The sequence below is a fragment of the Conger conger genome, chromosome 7, assembly GCF_963514075.1.
Source record: "Conger conger chromosome 7, fConCon1.1, whole genome shotgun sequence".
Classification (NCBI taxonomy): Eukaryota; Metazoa; Chordata; class Actinopteri; order Anguilliformes; family Congridae; genus Conger; species Conger conger.
The window spans coordinates 37,033,459-37,055,479 of record NC_083766.1 but is presented as its reverse complement, the minus strand read 5'-3'; the positions used below and the strand labels follow the sequence as shown (position 1 = coordinate 37,055,479).

Sequence of the window (22,021 nt, the reverse complement as noted above, 5' to 3'; positions counted from 1 at the left end):
CATGGCTGTTTTCTATCTGGCGCTCAAGGGCAACGAGGAGGGCTGCCCGTGCATCTGCTTTTACTTATGGGAGCCGGGGCTAGCGTGCACAGATGCAGCGAGACTCTGCTTAAATCAAACTGCAAACAAAACCAAACCGGCACAAGTTGTGAAAACCCAGGCGGAACCTGCAGCCTCCCTCGTGTTTGCACTTCCACACTCTCCAACACTTGGCTGCTGTCTTAGAAACACACACACACGCACACACACACACACACATAACAGCATGCACACACACACACTCGCACATAACAGCACACACGCACACACACACGCACATAACAGCACATACACACACACACACATGCACACACGCGCACGCACACGCACATAACAGCACATACACACACACACATGCACACACGCGCACGCACACGCACATAACAGCACACGCACATAACAACACACACACACACATAACAGCACACACACACACACGCATACACACACACGCACACACACACACATGCATCACACACTAATTGTCCCCGCAAAGCGCCCCTGGCACATCCGTGTTAAGAGTTCACAAAAGGAAACGGCGCGGAGACACGGGGGGGGGCGAGAGAAAAAGACGCAATTCCAGAATACGTGGGACTCCTCGTTGAATCGGGGGCCGAGAGTTCAAACGCGACTGCGTCGATTTCTCCGCTGCTTTTGTTCACCCCCGGCTACAAAGACTGTCTCCGCCGGCTACCCTCGTTGCCGGGAAACTGCAAATCAATACTTAATTTTAAACGGATTCTGGAATTACAGTTCCATTCCTTCCAGTGACCTGAAAGGCTTGCCCTCCTAGAGTATGTGCTTTCTATACAGTATGAACCCCAGCCATGTCCCCCTCCTCCTCCTCCTATACCCACCCTCCCTGCATTAATATGTCCATTAAGACAGTCGCCATCGGTAATCTTTAAAAATATCCCCCGCTCTTGTCATACAGATTCCTCTCAAGATCCCTTCACATGTCCATTAAAGGCCAATTGATTAGTTATTTCCTGTTCTAGGTATTTCCATGTCTTAATGAAGACAATAATCTAAGCGTGCCGCAGATTGAGCTCAGTGTGTCCGGCAAAGAAGTTCAGGGCTTCTTAACGCCCACGAGTAGCTTTCATAAGATTGCGATATTGCCTGTACCATACCTCTTTATGCAAATGTCACACTTTGGCTTAAGTGTCTTGAGTTAATGTCGCAAATACTGAACAAAAAACCCCAAAAAAACTCATGAGTATCCGATAGAAGAGCATCTGATAATGTGGCGCAGGGTCCTAGCCAAGTAAAAAGCCATGGTACAGGAGAACTGCTCGTATAAGACTCAGGAGATGCCTTCATGGAGTCACAGAATTGCTGGGTTTGTGCACCTCCTGATGAAGAAGTCAGGGGTCATACTCCAAACACCGCGTCTGCACTTTCCGCCTCGGTTTCCGTGGTTATGTTGTGTTGTTTTTTCCACAGTGATCCCTGGAGAGTCTGCTCATTAAGCCCCCTCCCCCCCGCCCTCCCAAAACAACGGAGCGTCGCCTCTCTAATGAGGACGACTCAGAACTATCTGTCCTTGAGAGCCCGGCCATGTCTGCTCATCTAACTCTCATCTAGAGCTTTAATGATGTCGCAATCAGGAGCCGCTGAGCCCCCCTGCTCCCGCCTCCCCCAACTACTGAACAGACACACACACGCACAGACACATGGGCGCGCGCACACCCTCTCTCGCACAGACACAAATACACACACACACAGGCGCACGAGCACACCCTCTCTCGCACACAGACACACACACACACGCATAGACACACACACAGGCGCACACCCTCTCTCGCACACAGAAACACACACACACGCATAGACACACGGGCGCACACACCTCTCTCACACACAGACACACACACGCATAGACACACGGGCGCACACACCTCTCTCGCACACAGACACACACACACACGCATAGACACACACACAGGCGCAAACCCTCTCTCGCACACAGACACACACACGCATAGACACACGGGCACACACACCTCTCTCACACACAGACACACACACACACGCATAGACACACGGGCGCACACACCTCTCACACACAGACACACACACACATGCATAGACACACGGGCGCACACACCTCTCTCACACACAGACACACACACGCACACGCACAGACACACGGGCGCGCGCGCACACGCTCTCCGGCACAGACACACACACACACATACACACAAAATTCCCTGTGTTTTAAAAAGAAAATAAATGCTTTTTTATAATAATTTGCTTTAGTCTGACAGGATGATTTATGAAGACGGAGCTTCTTCTGGTCGTCTGAGAGAGATGGGGCACGGTGGGCGGGAGGGGCGGATGCTGAGGTCGAAACACAGTTTCTACGTGAATCTAAGACCCCGGCAAAAGAATTCACCCTGAGAGTACTGTGTGCACAAGAACAACCCATGTACCCCTCCCAGGCTCTGTGTGTCTCACACAATAGCTTGTTACAGGCAGGGCTCCCAAAATGGGGTCTGCAAAGTCACATGGATTTTTTTGGCCGCTTTTGAAGAATATTTTCCCCCATATTTTCATAAACATAAATGAATGAAATACAAAAATGTTATTCATCCTTTCTGTTAAGATTAGCCATGTCTGGTTTACATACACTGGTAGCGATGGTGAGATTCCTGTAAGTATCAATATTTATATCACATGAAAATACTTGTAATATGATACATGAGACCATGATATGATGACAATATGATTGAGACCTGCAATTGTGCACAGGTACAAGTTGGTTAAATAGGCACTACAATGCAGCGTTTAGCAGATGTTGTGTGGAGGTGTAAACATTACCCATTAACCGTTAGGCCATTTTAGGATGCCTTGTGTTGAAACATTTGAAAACCCCTGACTCGTTACCAAGTGCTACTTACCTTCCTAGCTGACTGATATTATTCCATCAAAATGCACCCACAAACTGCTACGCATTAAATGTGAGTATCACATTTTCTGTTTCAACATCAAAGCGGGCAAGGATGAGGGCTTCAAAAAGCGAGAGAGCTTTGTTCGCAGGCCAACCGTACCAAACTTTTCCAAATATTTAAATGTCAGGAAGATTCATTTTTTTCTGAATTTATGGGAATGCACCAGCTGTACTCCTGCCATGCTGTGAGATAATGCTTCTCCAACTCCGTCATGCAAAAAGCCAAGTGTAAAGACTTATTCTGCAGCTATTATGAAAACTTACCATCCTCCCCCAGAGCCAAATTCATTTCAGTACCTCTTATTGTGAAATTCTGACGTGCGCCATCTTATTTAGTCTTCATATCAGTACTGTCACAAAAAGTGTTATTTTTTGGATTTCTCTATCATTATTTCTTGAAAGTGTGAATTAGCCAAGCATTGTTGCACTGCTGTAAAATGCATTTGAATGTAGTTTCAGCGGATTCATTGGGTAATTTCCACAATTACTATATACATTAATAAACTGATAAAGATGGCCTCTTTCAAACTACATCTCCATAGTCTGCCTACTAGAACTAACCAGGTAACTACATCACATTAACACATTTACAAGGGATGAACAATTAACATTTGCCATCGAATGCTTCTAGTGGTAAAACAAAGTTCCTGCAGTTCACCAGGACACAGGTAATGCAAGCAAGTGAGAGAGGGATGACTATCGTTTGTAGGACTACTTCTTCTAGTCACTGCCAAAAAAAGGAAGGAGATATGATCAATAAAAGCTGTACAATCTCCCAAAAAAAAAACTTCCTAGCCAATCAAATCTATCTTTCTATTCTACTCTGATGTTAACTGTTTTTCAGAAAATAAATCCCAGTAAATATTTATTTTCATGCTGTACGCTAAAGTACTATAGATTTCAGTCCCCCAAGGCTGTTTCCTCGCCTGATGTATGTTAATTATTTGTGCAGTATTTCCACAAATAAACGATTAGAGTGGTTGTGTCATCTGTTATAGACTGCTGTGCTACTGAAATAAAATCACAACCGAAACCAAAGAAGGAAACAGGAATCCTTTGAATGTTAGATATAGTTTGTTTAACATTTAGCATTCAAAAGATATGAACAATTATTTAAATTCCACTGATACCAGCTGCTTGGACTTAAGTAATACAATCACGAAACTCAGTGGAAAATGTGTAAGAAATAGCAAGTTAACAGAAAGCCTAGATTTTATATAACTGTAGAGTCCCTTGTTCTTTTAAATACAGCAATTAGCCAAGTGTCACCTTTTCCCCTGCAGTACAGAAAACATTTTCAGAAAAGTCAATGCCTCCCAAAGTAACATTCACAGTGAGAAAAAGCAGGGCTTGCTTAATTAAGGTATCCAACATTAGGGACAAAATATGACCCGGCCAAGGCTCGCAGAGGCTGAATGTTGGCAAATAGCGTCGGTGCTTGGAAGCGGGGTAACAGGAGACTTCAAACCAAACAACACTGGCGCTCAGGATTCAGCGTCAGGGAGCTTAGGGAGGGTGACTGACAAAACAATCACGGCCATTAGTCGATTGACACGGCCTACATCTACCGCCCGACATCAGTCCCACCGGAGAAATAGATTAACACATTAAGAGCTTCTGCCAGGGTAAGGAAAAACAAACCCCAAATGGCCTTATGGTTTTCTGCCCCAGATTCAGCGCATTTGTCTCCCAATATCTGTCGATCTTTATTGATTTTCCTCGACCAGACAGAGCCAACCACACTTGCCCCTCATTGAAACCAGAAGCACAGCACATATGTCCATATATGACACCTCTTAAAACTTGTATTTTTCCACTGCACTTCAGGAATCACTGTCCTTACCACTTGGAAAAATATTGTGCTACAATACACCTTCCATAATTGATAAAAAACCTTGTACCTTCAAGGCTTACCTACCATATTGTTCAGAGGTATTCAGCGACTGTGCTGATGCTTGTCAGCTTTTCTTCTCCAATGAAGTAGCTTTAATTTGCACTCAGAAACAGTATTGCTTAGCCAAGCCATATACTTTCGCATTTACTCACTGAACGCTTGGTGAGCACTGTTGCCAGTCAATGCTTTATTTACCCACTAGCAGAGTGGTTAGCCTACATTTCATTTTAAAAGGTCTCTCGACTGAGCTACACATTAAAAGAAGATTATGAATACTTTGCTCATTAAGCTAAGGTTGGGGTAAAGGCACCATCATCATCAGTCAATGTCGAACCCCAAAATAAACATTATTAATATATTATTCAGAGATACCATTTAAGGGAGAAACAAAAAATCATTATGTCCTTTCCAATTTGACTGATGATGCCTCTTGAAAGTGAAGATTTCTAATAAAAGCACTCACGAGTTTGCCTGTCAGTCTGTTGTCCAAACCAACTGCACTGAAAATGCCAACAACTGAAAACCAAAATCGTGAAAAAAAAATATATATATATATATATATATATATATATATATATTAAAAAAACCTGTGTTATAACCTTCCTGACTCTCGGCAGGGATCCTGCGATAAATCCAGTCATCAGATGCTGGAGATTTAGCACAAGGCTGACGAAGCATGCCAAGAATATCTCTGTCTCCGGCTTAGGGGTCCTTTTGGCTGAATAATGCATGCGTCCCTTCTGGAAAATGACGAAATGTCAACCCTGAAGTAACCCCAGCATTGACTCTGATAGTGCAGCAACTGGCTGGCCATATTGAGAGCTTCCATCAAACACACGCAGTCCTGACATCCCTTTTGATCCCCCCCCGCCCCCCCGCCGCCCCCCATGTAAATCCTTGTTAAGGGAGCTCTGTTTTCCGCCATCGTCTTGATGTTCTCTCCACTAGCATTTGCTTTGCTAGCATTGGCTATGTACTTCTGTAAGTAGCCTAAAAGGGTCTGTCAAATGACTACATTGTAAACAGTGGGGGATGTGAGTATATGATGTGAGTAGAGGGGAATCATATGAGACTTCTGGCAGTGTGACATATGTATTTGAGAGCACACACACACAAAATTAACACATAATTCAGTATGCATGTGCCTGTGTGTGTGTGTGTGTGTGCATGCAATGACACCTCCTCAAGGTATTTGACATTGCATTACTGGCACATCGATGGCAAGGTGCTGTGCGTCACAACCCCCCAAAAAATATGGAACGAGATTAAATAGGATGCAGAAAAGAAAGTGCCTTTCTCGTTTTCACCAAAGGCAAAACTAATGCCCTGAATGTTATGGAGATTTGGGGAAGCACAGCAGAGTGAGGGTTCATCACCTCTGGAGTCCTTTGATCTGCTGACATCTCTTTCAACCTCATTCCCAGAACCTGGACCATCAGCTACCATTCACTGTGAGTGTCGCTGGGCTTCCTAAATCCCTATAAACTGAAAATGTGCAACTTAGGTATGATTCCATCAACACTTCAAATCCCTATCAAGGGAAAATGAATCAGCGCAAAATATCATAAGTGCACTCAAGAATACCTTGTCACATCCTACAGGGATATCTACCCGTGATTCAATCAGCACCACTAAGGTATTATTTGGTGAAGACACAGTACTGTAGTACATCACTTGACTCATTTTGGAAGGTTTGTTTGTTGTCATTTTTCATGTCTGCAATCAAACACAGTACCACTTTTGTTTAGAAAGACTTGGACTAAATGCAGGGGAGTGACTCCTCAGATAAAAATAAGATTAAGGAGCGTTCTGGTGGTTTTCAGAATAATATCTTTCCTGCAGTTCGGAGTGGTTGATAGTGCTCCTGGGGGAATGCTAACTGACTTCACCAGCACCCACAGAGGAATGGTTTCAGTCGCCAGAGCCTCTCCAACCTCATCGCACAACAGCGACCCCTCTGGTCATTGGTGCACCTGCAGTCTGTCTGAGCCAGCTGGTGGACTGCAGAATCAAAGAAGGGGTGGCAGGCTTTGCACACTTCAGTTAGTGTACAGAGGAGGCGGTGACAGTTACAGATGCCATTATTCATTCCTAAATGTAAAATTTCTTTTTTTGAAAATGTCAGTTTGTGGAATGATGAGACTGGTCCAGGGGCGTGAATGAGGTAGAGTATCAGAAAGACAAAGATCTGTCAGAAGATTAATGTTTGCTTCAAAGTTGATGTGTGCTGAAGTGAAGATTGATGAGGTAAACAGTGCAAAATGGCATTTAAAAAATATGGAGAGAATGCGAGAGTGGCCTATAGTATCATTGAGGCCTCCCTCCAAATTCCCATATCTCAAACCTGAAGTGGCAAATGTTAGGGTTGACTCTTGAAGGAAAGCCTTTAGTGAGGAAGCAATTGAGCCTGACATTTGCTTCGGTCCTTGTTGGGCGCTACGGACGACGCATACACATTTCGAAGTGCCCGGGAACTCCGTCACTGGATTTAGTGGTTGGCGGCTCATCAGATCTTCGCTTTTAAAAATAACTGTGGATGTCCATGGGAGGGGGGGGGGGGGGGGGCGTTGTTCAGAGGGGGTTAGATTACATTGCACTTCCATGCTGGTATTTTTGGACAGCTATGATGACAAGGCTGAAGGACAACAACTCACTCTAGTCGACACCCTACGGGAGGCACTCACATATGTGTGCATGCGTTTCAGCGGGCCAAAAACGAACAGCAGGACACCGGGGAAGACATTTGAGTTTGATAGATTTCCCACGTAAACAGAAAAAAAATGGATCACGGGCGAGACTCAATTACAATATCCAATAACACACATTATTTAAATTTCATGCAATTGCTCTATCTATTAGGAAGCATTATTTTCCATTTTCTGTGAGTACATTCACAGCAATAATTGAAGGACTGCAATCGAATAGAAAATAGCATTTACCTATACACTCACCGAACGCTTTATTAGGTGTTTATTAGACTTATTTTTTAGACTTCTACTGCTGTAGCCTATTCAGAGTTATGATGTGTTGTGTGTTCAGAGATGCTCTTCTGCATACGACAGTTGTAATGTGTGGTTATTTGTGTTACTGTCACCTTCCTGTCAGCTTCGACCAGTCTGGCCATTCTCCTCTGACGTGTCTCATAAACAAGTCGTTTCTGTCTGCAGAACTGCAGCTCACTGAATTTTTTGCACCATTCTTTGAAAACTCTAGAGACTAGTGTGCGTGAAAATCCCAGGAGATCAGCAGTTTCTGAGATATTCAAACCACCCTGTCTGCCACCAACAATCATTCCACGGTCAAAGTCACTAAGATCACATTGTTCCCCCATTCTGATGGTTGATGTGAACATTAACTGAAGCTACTGACCCATATCTACATGATTGTATGCATTGCACTGCTGCCACACAATTGGCTGATTAGATAATTGCATGAATAAGTAGGTGTAATAAAGTAAAAATCGTCCTAAAAAAGTGCTCGGTGAGTGAATATAACCATGCAAGGCATTTTTTGGAACTGGAACCGTGTGTGTGTGTGCATGCATTAATAGGCATACATCTTTCTCTCAACCCCCAAAGCAAGAATGTGATGGCAATAAAGGAAATATCCTCTTAGCAAAGAAACAGCGTGACGATGTGTTTGATCAGCAAATGCCACCGAGCTCCACCGTCGATGCAGATTAGAATAAATGAGGGGTCACGTCACTCACTCTGTGGCTCCCAAACGCTGGCGCTGTGACCGGAATGGACTAAACTGCTACCGAGAGTCAGGGGGTGGAGAGAGAAAGAGACAGAGGAAAAGACAAAGAAGAAAGGGAGATAGAAAGAGGTAGAAAGTCGGCAAGCAAGAGAGTGTGGAAATCCATTATCTGTCAGGCTTGGATTGACTGGGCCGTTTAGGGAAGTATCCCAGGCCAGGAATAAAAAATAAATAAAAAATGCTGTGACTGATGTAAATGGATGCCAGACTTCAAAGGACAAAATCATTACAACTCTATAAACTGGCTTCTGGCTTCAGCAAAAAAAGTAGGCCTATATTAGAACACACTATTAAAAATAGGTTAAACATCCTGCACAGCCAACATCACATCATCCCTCGGGCATTTAAAAGAAACTTTAGCCACAGAAAAATCTTCTTCCAAAACAAAAATATATATAATTTGCCCGGACACACATTTTTGGACAGCATATTCTGGCAAAAAAGAGACAAAATTGGCCACTATTGTCTGACGTAATGGCTCAGGCACAACCTGAGGGGTTGGAACCAGAGCGAGACCTTTAACACCTGGCATCTCAGCGCTCCGTACTCCACCTTACGGGCCAACTTTCTCCCATCTGACACATTACGCCTGCAGAAACAGCCCCACTAAGCAATCTACTAAATCTGCGATATTTCCGCTTAATGGGATGGGTGGGAATATATTGGTTTACAAACGGCTCTCATCACTGACACATCGTTTTTTCCCTTCTTTCTTTTTTGCAGAGTTGATGCCATTAACTGCAGAGGGGAGAGTTAGGTTTCATGAACAACAAAATGGGCGGTGGTGCTGCAAGGAGCCGGAATGGAGGAACGAGCTTCCTGGAGCAGGGATACGGACAGCGTAATGAGGCAGAATGAAGACCCGCCTCTTTAGACTGCACCTGAGCACCTCCGTCACGCCCTCTCTAGCAGGTTCACTCAGCCCTAACACCTGATCAGGAGTAACTTTTATTTTCTAGAGCCTGTAGTTTTGCTATTGATCATTTCACGTAGTTTCATGCTCACTAAACTACGTTAATGCTACTTTTGTTCTTGTTAGTACAACTCAAAGTAATGGTCAACAGGGTAGTTGATAAGTTTTCAATTGAGTCTGCATTTCTTACATTTGCATTTCTCATTGAACTACTCTTCCGCTTCCGCCACAATCCTTCATCTTTTTACTTTGTTTACATGATTGTAAGTCGCTCTGGATCTACTCAATGGAAGTAAGCTTAAAAACACAGCTTTGCCTGAAGAAATTAAAAAGGTGTTGCCCTCCATGGCAAAACACAAAGCTTGATTTGCTAAACCTCACATCACTACCACTGACATCCACTACAATTGGAATTCTAAAATCATAGTCAGGTATGGATTAATTCCAATCCATCCCAGTGTACAGATGCACATAAACACACTACTCTGACTCTCACATGCAGACATGGCTCAACGCATGGCTCAGCGCATGCATCTATATTGTTCATAGCCTCTCTGTGAACTTTGCTGGAAGGTGGAAAAATAACACAATACGATGCTGAAAGAAGGCATCTTGCAGTGTGCACATGCTCGCTCACTAGTCCCATGAGTCCAATCTAGAGGAGGGCAGTTGGCCCACATTTGTAATAATCAATATTTGCCTTAAAGAGTCTTAATAGCCACCCTCTAGGTAAATATTTCATAGATACAGCCTACCTGTTTTCAATGTGTCATGCTATAAGGCTCATTTATGCTTAGTCAACAAAAATGAAAGTGTCGCGCAACATTTTGCCTTGACACCTGGTGGTTGGTGGAAGCCTAGTGGGGAGGGTTCTGCTGTCACTATGGTTATGAGATGCCAAACTCCTGACCAATTGTGAAAACATGGCAGCACCAATGACATTATTGAGGTTATAGAGTAGAAAATGTAAATAAACCTTTGTTAAGAAAATGACATGAACGGAAAGAAGGGGGAGTTTACTTGGCAACACTGCATCGATACTGTATGACCGAAGAAAGTATCGCAATGCTAATTATGACAGGCGTCTGTGACATAATAAAATTAGGGCCACACAAGCTCCACTTTTTTCAAAAGTGTCGTGCAACAAAGCATATATTAGCCTTCAGAAACATCACTCATGCAGGCAATAACATCATCCCTAACTAAATTTAAAAAATGAATAAAATCCCACCTTTTCGCATTCTTCTCTTTCTTACACATTTTGAGAGCAAGCCAAATGAAAAATTCAGTCTCTGTCCGCCACTCACGTATCTGTTCATCAACTGACTTGACATTTAAAAGGTGTGTCACTTCACGGAAGATGATATCTATCAATTCCCATCAGACTGCAGTCAGCTCATTCCAAAATGAATCAAGGACTGACCATTTCAAACATCCATCATCAGCCATTTTGGTCTATTTAGCCCTTACAAACCCACCGCTGATAAATATAGCTTCCAGAAATTACTACCACAGTAAATGCCTTTATTTTCATTCCTGCAGCTCAAACAATAGGAATTGACACTGGTAAAATGTTTCACTGTCATTAACAGGAACCTGTTAGGACTTAGTACTGAGGGACTCCATGTGCCCCTAGTTCATCCCCCAAGACACATCTCTGTCTGTCACTCTCTCTCTTTCTCTTATTGTCTCTGTGTTCCCTCTCTTGCCCTCATTCTGCAGATTAAGGGCAATGTCAGCGGGGCATTTTCAAAGAGCTCTTCTTCAGCTGTTTTCAGTACTTAACCCCAATAAATCACACACTCCCCATTTCAGGCCAGAACACAGTGGCTTTCATCTAAAGAGACATGTAAAAAAAGCTTATTTTGCAAACCAATTCAATGTGTCCTTTAAGTAACAAGAAAAAGAAGAATGTAATTTAATTCAGAAGGAAACATGTACAGAATTTTCCAATTATAGTGTGAAAGTCCATTCTGCTTTTAAGTCTGCAAGCTTTTTTCTTGCAGTATCAGAACTGCATGTATAAAACATAAGGGCACAACAAAGACAAGGCTATATTTGAATGTGATTGGGCAGTAACTCTGAAAGTCATGGTGAATTTTACACCATGCAAGAGCCTCAAAAATAGCACTCGCTAGTCTGATAAGAAGAAACACAACAGCCTGTAAACCGTCTGCACCTAAGGGAAACAAGCCTCACACACAGGCTAACGTCAGCTAATCAACAATTAACCAAATGAAGAAAATGGGGTGAACATCAGGCAGACGGCACAACCATGACTGAGGGCTGCAGTTGGGTTAGACGCATTTCCAGATGACGTTGGTTTGCCTTAAGCAGATATTCTACACTCCACATCTCCCCAGCTCTTCTTCATAGCATCTGTTCTCTGTACTTCCTAAACTAGTTGGTTCCAGTTTGCTGTGTTATCTGTGCCGCTGCTCTAACCAATAATATTCTGTCTTCAACCACTCGCCTTCATGAATATTCATGAGAAAGAAAACCAGAAAATTCAAGAGCTTCAACAATGGCAAAGACAGAACTTTATACATTCTGCATAATGTGCTGAATACATAATGTATCTGGGCAGAATGCAGAATATCTCTAAGTAGGAATAACAAGTGCTGATCAACAAAGTCCTTATCGTACTCTGTCTAATGATTTGTTACAACACAATTGTAAACAAGTATTATTGTGACAAAGACCATTTATCAAATGACAGATTGACAGCCAAGTAATTTATGTTTAGCAACTATGAGCAACTAATAAGCTTAACAAAAAAGTTGACAACTGGATTAGTAATGCATGAGGGTGTGTATTGATGTTTTGCATCAAATACCGTTTGTTGTTGGGTTTTTTTTACATTTGCAGACATTAAACCACTTTGGCTTCTTTACTGCAGCTGAATTTGTTGTACTCACGTGTACACTTTTGTTTCGTAATCTGACTTAGATGATGATTTTTATTTAATAAGAACAGCCAAAGACCATCTGATCATGAGCAGGGGTGTGGCACGCCCACTCATGCTGCTGCCCTGCCAGAATTAGCAAGTAGCAAAATGTCGCTCTACAAGCCTGATGAAAGCGCAGTACAGACTGATTTCAAAAGCCTGCCTCAATGTGAAATAAGTGTATCTACGCTTACGTATCGTAGCTCAACATCTGCGATGATTGCGCATTTGAAATGGCATCAGTCAGCGTCAAATGCAGAGGATTCAGCCAAGGCTAAATCTAGCCAAACGAGCATGACATCTTTTCTAAGCAACCTGGCAATGCGATGAAATCCGCGGTGAGAATACATCTTCTCTGATTGCAAGGATGTCAGATGTGTATTTTGGGTTACTGCTTTTGGTTTAGTTTATAACGAGAACACTTCTGTGAATGTTTTTCTCCCCGTAAAAAAAGTTAGTTTGATTGCACTATTTTTTATGCTGCTGCTGTGCCTAGGTTATTCCTGTATACTACTGTAAATAGGCGCAATAGTGGCTTGATACATTTTCTCAATGAATGCAATCTGTTTATTCACACAGAATTTAGATTTTGTGTTTGTTTTTCCATTTATTTAGAGATACGTGGCAAAATTCTTCAACTGGCGTGTTTAGAATTTTCGCACACCGATTCACCGATTTGTCATTTAGTACACCCACCTTGAATGAATAGTCTTTTTCACGTCCCTAATCCGTACTACACCCTTTTGTTGCAGAACAGCACAGGAAAGACAGGATGATTGTATTCTATGAAATATATCCCGAGTTAGGCTACATGGAATCACAAGCAGACTGTGCAAACCACCACCACCTCAGCCAAACATGTCCTAAAATAATAAATGTTGGTTAGAATAAAAAATCGTACATGGAAGAAACAATGGTCGCTGAAACTTGGTTTTTAAGGCTCGCCTGAGGCTGCCCAAATACTGAATATGCAACTTTTCTTGCGAATCCTCAAACAGCAGGCTGCATTTTCACGAAGTGGAATATATTTGTGACATTGCACAATATGTTCAACAATCATGCCGTGTTATGGGTTTCATGGAGCAGAATGTTCTAGACTTCCACAGGGTAAATTCAAGACCATATGGGCCAGCTCTCTAAGCAGTTAACTTTACGGCTACCATTGAAGATGCCATCTAATCGGAGCCTGCAATCTATTTCCACAAATATGAAAAATGTAAAGATAACAATTGAGCCTCAGGGGCTTCTGGGAGGCTCATCCTGATCCTGTTTGGGCACTGTTCTAGTCTGTGGATGGTCTGCACGGTCCAGTATCAAACCCCCACAGCCAATGCGGTCTGTGGTAGCCTCACATGGTGACACAGTATTGGCAGTGACATCACCCCGGGTTTGTGAGGGTTCAGCCAGCAGGGATCTGCATCTCCTCACTGTGACACTGATCAAGCCGCACAAACATCCTCCTCAAACACACGTCTGTGTAAACTTGGCTTGCGGGCTGTGGTGTGAAAAGAAGCAGCCGGCAGCATTGGACGCTTCAGATGAGGGGGCGAGCTTGTCTACGCTCTCCTGCATCGCCCTGCGGTAGATGCCTGAGCCGAAACTGCATAAGACTGGACCTTCCAAACTGAAGAAAAAATTGGGGCCTCAAGATAAGTATTACCTTGTCCCAGTCTTACAAAAATTTGTGATGTAATACACATTGTACACACTAATGAATGCCTTGTATGACCAATCACTCGGGGTGGGAATCATCTGAGACTTCAGGATACAATACCATCACGATACTAGGACTACAGTGTGATAATATCACGCTTGATCATTTTCCCCCGTCAACAGTCCAGATCCCAAACTTTTAACACGCGCCACCCATAGGATGTTGGACTGAGAAAAATAACATGCATTGTAAAACGCGTATATATTAAGTATATTTTTCCTCCCACCTCTACCAACCTTGGGTTTTTCCCGCATCAACTCCCATGTGCAAGTTTTACCGCCTACACATTAGCATTCAGAATCCTGTCGACATGACATCACTAATAAGACCACTTAACAAGGTAATTACTGATTCATGTACTTTATTTAAAATATATTTTTGATGTTGAAAAAAATCTAACTTTACAAATGCCAAAGAAGTGTCAAACTGTTGGGGGGAAAGTAGCAATTTGTATATCAGGTGAATATAAACTTCATATCTGAAAATAAAAATTATATTTTCTGAAAAAAATATCCTGTGTATATGTGATCCCTTACAAAAAACACCTGCATAACTGTATTAAGGTGACAGGAAATTGTACATTTCCATAATTACTGAGAGCCATAGGTATCACTGTATTTCGATGGGCACTTAAAGCATTTAGGTAGCGTTTAATGGTCCTTGTGTTCCATTCTCAAACTTAAATTGCACTCTCCTCTTCCCTCCCTGCACACTGGAGTTCAAATCAAGCTCTGCAGAAACTACAATGCCAATAGTATTTCAGTGATAACAGGCAAACACTGTCCTTGCATGACACCAATGTTGCATCCTCACCAAACACAGTCAACAGGCAGCCCCAATCTCAATAACAGCTCTCCTAGCTGTGGCGAGAAAATTAACTAGCAGTACTCTCATCAGAATAATACTAATTAAGCCCCATTAAGTCATTTAGAGCAGAATTAATGTAATAGTGTTTCTCGATCTGTATTTAAAATTATAGTTTGTTTGTTTCAAAATTAGCTTTAGAGAGCATTCAGTGAAACTTCTGAGGCAGTTTGTCCTTAACGCAGATTTAAGCAGGTGTCCCAGTTTTGCTTATGCAACACTCTTAATTAATTTCTGTAACTGCCAAGCTAGCGCTCATTTTTTACAGTATTTGTACAATACTGACTTGTCTTCTCCAGTCATGGAAAGTAATCCAGAGGTGCTAGAATGAGCATACCACTACAAGCAATAGTTTCACCGATGCTAAACATCAAGCTATCATGGCCTGCATTCAGCTATTTTAAGAGTATATTATGACTGTAATGGATGGTTGAACATTTTATCCGTTCCAACTATCCTGTCCATTTTGTCCACTGGGCATCAGGCTTGGTGGTTCTAGGTAGTAAAAAGCTCAGGTCTGCCTAGTGTTAAGAAACACATCACAGAAATATATAGGAGCAAATGCAGATTGAATTGCTGGAAACACTAGGGGATGAAAAGTGGGTCTCAAATCATGTTCTAAGAACTGGAACGACCTTGGATTGACATTACATCACGTGTTTGTGAGTAGTTGATAACTACTGAAAAATGTCAGGAATACCAATCTCCACAGCACACACCAAAAAAAAGGCTGGTTAAATTGGGTCCGCCCAATTCAGCAGCACATCAGTGCACGTATGCTGTTACGTGGTCTCTTACCACAAGCGAGTTTCCTTGCCGCAAACATCAATCGACAATCTATAGGCTTCCAGAAATAAAATGCACGCTCCCATATGCTGTCCTCCCATGGGAAAGGGCTGTTTTTAAAATGCAGCCGGCGCTGCAAGTACCCAAGGCACCTGCTACCAACGGGATGTGCACAGACAAGGCTAATCAACTGGAGGGCTTTCCAAACCCCAGGATGAGCAAGGCGCTGTTGCTGGGGATTACATCATAGACTGATGAGTCACTCCCATTGTAGTTGGGAGGAGGTAACAGCAATGGAGCACAAGTCCGTTATGCCCCTCCCCTTCAGCTAGCTACACGCACACAGTCACCGACAGCAAGGGTTCAGCGCGAGGCGCAACTGCCCTGCCATATACAGCCACCCTCAGCCCGTTCCCATTCAGATACCCTCCACTTGAATGGAGAGAAAGCCTTTCTTTCAGAGAACTGGAGGTAGGGGGTGGACGGGTGGACGGCCGAGTAGGACAGTGGGGGTCGCTTTTCAATGTAACAAACCCCAGTTCCCCCCTTTATTATTTTTCTCAAGCGGTCTGTGTATGGGAGGCCTTTGTGGGGGGCTTTCACAATGCAAATCAACCAAGTTTCCATTCACACATTTATCAATATGCAAAGATGCCCCATTGTTATCAAACAGCAAAGATGGAAAGAAATACAAATTTGACAAAGAAAATATAGAGAGACAACCGGGCGCATATTTTTTGCATACTATATACTCACTAGCTATACACTGCAGAAGTTCTTTGCTGGAACTCTGAACCTGAACTAATGGCTTCATCTCAAGTTATGCAAGGCCTAACACAAAGTTGGATAAGAGGTCAAAGAAATGAACCATTCTTTCAAAGTTAAATCATTGGAATTGCAAAAAAAACTATCAAATACAGAAATTGTATGTTCCTGATTGAATACCACATCCAGATCTGGTGCATTAATAGACTTTTAGCAGCAGGAAAATTATAATTAAATAAAAACATTTACTCATTGAGTTTGTCTTTACTGAACCAGTTTCAGTACGTCCAAGACTCTGTCCTAGATGTTGTGCTCCAAAGGCAGGGGACTGAGCACAGGTCTAAATCTTTTGAGGGAAAAAGCCTGCTGATGCCTCTGCATCATTTCATTTTCAAAAGCCTACTAATAAAACCACAGGCAGTGCAGATAATCGAATGAGCATCATTTCCCAGACAACACAGTCCCAGCTAGGAAGATATATACCAGAGAACCAGTCTTATCAATTATTATAATACAAAACAGATTCAAAAGGGTAAAAAAAAAACGGGTTTCATGAACCAACGATTCCAGCCATGTCTGCAAATCCCTTGCCTTTACCTATAACATTTCCTCGACCCCAAAGTCTTTGTCGGTAGTAAGTTTCCAGACTTTACTGAAGTATATGTTTGTTTGTTTTTTTCATGCTAATCTTTATGCTAAACTATAGCCTGACTCATATGTGCAGTCTCAGTACAAAATGAATAGAAGTATGACTTTAAATCCTGCTTTCTGGACTGGGAGAAAGTTTGTAGGATCCAACAGCTGGATTTTTTCATCTCATAACCTTATAATTTTCCCTTGTTAGGTTTTTACAATTTCCCCTTCTTAAAAATAGGCCATTTAATGTTCACTGTGGCTTTGAACTTTCCACAGAAGTTTAAACCCCAGATGTTATCCATCCAGGATTTGTTTGTTCTCTCCCCCCCCCCCCCCCCTCCAAATGTTGACTACTCTTAAACCCCTTGCCATTCGTGGGGGCCTGTGTTAAACTGCATACTCGACACTTATAAACAGCGTATAACCAAACCCAGCGTCTAACCAACCCCCCATCTCACTGAACATTCCTCTCTTTGTGTATATTCTCCAGAAGACGCGGCTTTTTGCGCAACTGTGTTTACTTAACCACGTCGAGTTTCCTGTATATTGCCTCTTTAATGCCTCTTTAAAACAATTAAAAACAATTTAATCATCGGCCATATTACATCGAGGAATATGCAGTGGGGCATGGCCTGAAATCCTGAGAATGCGATGGCAGTGGAACAGCAGTCCTGCATTTGTCTGTCACTCAGGCGTCTAATGTCAAGTGCAGGGCCTAGCCCTAGCAGCTGCATGGCGACATTGCCGGCACTATATTCTGCCACGCTCAACTGTAACAAATCTCAGATGCAGAACTTCGATGCATCTGCCAACGGGCAGAGGGTTTCAGAGAAATAAAACAACGCCTGCTTAAGATTAATCACCATGGTACATAGCGGTTATCTTGGGCTACATATTCGAATTGGGTGAGGAACAAATGGCAAAACAAGAAGGCTTAGTCCACTCCTTAAGAACAAAACAATCGTTACATAGGCTATACATTGAGCTACCCAGTTACAGTATGGTGGGCGCTTATGGGAAAACAAATATTTGTTATATAACGTTCATATCTAAGCTGTTTTATGTTATGTATAAAAGCTACAATTAAATGAAAACTGCCATTCGTATCAGAACTTTCCCTCGCTGTTGTATTGCACGTGCAGAACAGAACAAAACACTGAACTGAATTCGCCCTACGCCACGACATTTGGTTGGTTCCCGGGTACCGATCTGTCGGTTTGAGATTAATTGTAGCAGGTGCGGACCGTCGGATATAACTGCAAGCGGTCTGAAACAATATCGCCTATGTTCAACAAACGAATCAAAGCATGTGTCTTCCTCTGGAGATTAATATATGCATGTTTTCGATTTGTTTTGGAAGAAACTGGCCAGTCTTCCCATTTAAATGCCTCCTATTTGCAAACAATTCGAGGTCTCAGGCTATTTTCTGGACGAAGGGCATGATAATTTCAGCACAGCAAGTCCTTGTAGGCTATTGGATTACCAGTGAGCAAAAACCAGAAATTCGTGAAATAGATGACGCCGTAAACAAATCGTTAAAATAGCCTTTTTAAAGACGGTAGGTTCCTATTAGCAATACTATTCTTTAAATAATGTAGTGTTTTCTTTCCCCATCTCAGACTTCACTAGATTCATACCTATTGTTTAACTCGATCATTCGCCATCGTGTTATACAATAGCCTATACTATAGTCAGGTTTATTTCCCCGTTTTTGATTTCGCCCTTTCTCACAATTAATTTATGTTGGACTGTAGCCTACATTTGCAATGTAGATGGGTTAAGAAAAAAAACTTTAGTCATAGTCGAAACCCCGCTCCCATAACTACTAGGTCACAAAGCTCTTGCTTGCTTGAATGACACTGAAAAGACACTGCACGTTCCATTTAGCCTACACCCGAATTCTCGAATTTACTTTAGAGTAACGATACCTCTCGCTGTGAATGAGATAACTCACAAAGTAAAAATTAAACACTTTACGTGTCAACTAACGTTACGGCAAACATCGTTTGCTGCGTAGAAACGAAAACATACCGAACTACTTTCGTTAAATAAAGCTCTCTACGTAAAAGCGTGTTTCATATTTTGAAATGTAAATTACACAGGCGAACTACCAATACAGACATTGCTAAAAACCCAAGCTATAAAATACTCCAACTCGGCTACTTTGCTCTGACTTTAACTGCGTGCTTGACAACAGCGAGCGTGCAGGATCCTTTCCTGATCCCGATCGGAATAAATCTAACGGTCTATTCCCGCCCAAGCCCCCTACACTCTGATTGGATGGGATTATTCACCTTGTGCATAGGAACACTCCATCTGTGTTCCGCGTACTGTAGCCATCCATTCATTGGCTTCTTATAAGGATTCAATGCTCATATTTTAATGTATTTTCATGAGTGACTGATTGTGTTAATTTCGAAAAAATACATAATTAGTCAAACCGTATAAATAGCTGGGGCTATATTTTGCTCGCTGGCAAACGTTACGCAGCACACTGTTAGCAAACCCCTAACGAATCTGGCTAGTCCCCTCTAATGGGTTAAATTGTTAGCCTGCGAGATGACCAGTCAATCAGTGACCAAAATGGCCAAAGCATCATCACCACAGAAATTGATTCGCCGTCAGTGAGCTCATACGCGCAAGTTACCTACAGTTTTTCACCCAAGCAAGCAATCTGGATAGTGAGTTGGCACACATTATACGTAAACAATAGCTGCCTATAGTATAACTCACAATCAGCAAGATGGGGGGTAGCAAGCCGTTTCTTAGATACGGTAGACTAACTACTCCATTCCTTTTCAGTGACTAGTCGAGTGACTAATTGTTGTGTACACTCAAATGAGGAGGCACGATCAGAAATATATATATTTTTATATATATATATATATAAAAACAACAGCAACCATTTTAAAGATCGTGATGCTGAATAGCCTTATATCGGTTTAAACTAAGAAAATCCCATAAAGCTAACTCTTGAAACGAGTTTCCATGCGCGCCCAAGCGTCGAGATACGTTAAAAAAGAACAAGCGCAACCAATTATATTGAACTAGGTGAATCAGTTTATGTCGAGCTCAATGCCTTGTGATATTTCACAGGCTGGACGTAGCTACCTTTCATGCTAACTCAGTTACAAGCGTCTGGTAGCTATTCATCTGATTTGTTCAAAAATTATGAAACTTGCATTTTCTGCTTTTAATCTCCGGTTATTATTTGCTCTGCGAATGGAAGCCGCATACATTTATAATACTGAATGCATTCACTGGAAATTATGTCCAGACGTGCTTTTTCAGTAACTACGACAAATACCCAAACCCATTTTAACGAAACATCAGTTCGACTCTGGAAAAAATCATTGTTTTTGTCAAGCACGGTCTTTGTCACACACACTGTCTAACCAACTGATACAAGCCAAATTAGATGGGGCTGCGCTTCCAACACAAAGCTCCCTAGCTAGATATGTGAACTTAGTGTATTTCTTGTACAATACGCCAAACAACAAAACGTAAACAATTAAACTCCCCGACTAATAATGTGGCATCGTTTGCACACCATAGATGCCCACATCGCAAAAAGGTGGCTTGCAAGCTTTATTACCAGAGGCGCAGCATCCAAGCTATGAAGGACTTGATAAGAGAAATTCAGCTAACGTTAACGTAGTGAACATTTCCACGCCGATCAACAGAAACATTCAGAAGGGACAGCTCCCGTTTGAATAAACTAGCTAAAAGATGACCATTGTGCAACGCAACGTGGTTCATAGAATTCAAAGATGCTTTCCAGTACTCTTGCAGATTTTATCACAGCATTCATTCAGAATCATCTGGTGCATTTTAAGTCATTCATTCATTCATTCATTCATTGAAACTAGATGGCTAGCAGAGCACAACTGTTTTTTTAACGTTAAATGCAATCTTACCTGCAGTGCCAACGAAAAGCAATGCCCAGACGAGATCCCTGGTTTGAAGCATTGCAATCTCTTACAAAGGTATGTTCCTCGAAGAATTCTGTGAATGCTTTTGGTGGCTGAGTCGTTTTTGCCGTTTTTCTTTATATATATTATTTAGATATATTTTTCTCAGAAATGCTCCTTAGCCGCTCTCGGGGTACGCTCGCAGGCTGCTGAGAGAATGAGTGACAAGAAGCAGCCGTAGCACACACAATACGAATTCATCCGCCTTGGTGAAATCACACGCGCAGGATACACCTCAGCAAACTAGTGCGTCGAGCGCGCTCTCTCTCTCTCTCTCTCTCTCTCTCTCTCTCTCGCTGCAGCTACTGCTGCATCTCCGAATCAGTATGTGTGTTTGGAAAATCTAGACATGGATTTTCAGCATGAATTCGGATTATGGGTGGGCTCTCAATATTTTGCGCCCTGAAAAGATGTATCATGTACGTATGTGTTGAGTTCTCAATGTGCATTTCCAATTAAAATGAAATGTTCCTGCATATCGCTAAAAAGTAGAGAATATTAATTGTAGTATTAATAGTAATTTAGCACCCATGCCCTGATGCATATAGAGCCTAGGCTTTTGTTATTTTTTTAGCCGACCAAAACCATCCATACCTGGGTTATGCTAAGGATAATACATTGTCCAGTAGCATTGTTGTTGAATAATCAAGGATTCAGAATGTGGGGTTCATCACTGAACCAAGTTCTTTGCGTCACCAGGGAAAGTGTGCATTGTTTTACAAGAAATATATTTCAATTCATAGTTATTCTTTCACTCATCATTGTTGGCATTTTAACAGC

The 22,021-nt window shown here is 42.2% G+C and overlaps 1 protein-coding gene across 4 annotated transcripts in view; it reads right to left on the bottom strand.

Moving 5' to 3' along the window:
- Positions 1 to 21,395, bottom strand: part of ncam1a (neural cell adhesion molecule 1a) — a 244,871-nt gene extending 223,476 nt beyond the window's left edge. For all 4 annotated transcript variants that reach the window (XM_061247778.1, XM_061247779.1, XM_061247780.1 and 1 more), the window contains exon 1: positions 21,188 to 21,395. In XM_061247778.1, the coding sequence (XP_061103762.1) occupies positions 21,188 to 21,239 (52 nt within the window). In that variant the 5' untranslated portion in view covers positions 21,240 to 21,395. The remainder of the gene's footprint in view (positions 1 to 21,187) is intronic.
- Between the last annotated feature and the right edge of the window lie 626 nt (positions 21,396 to 22,021).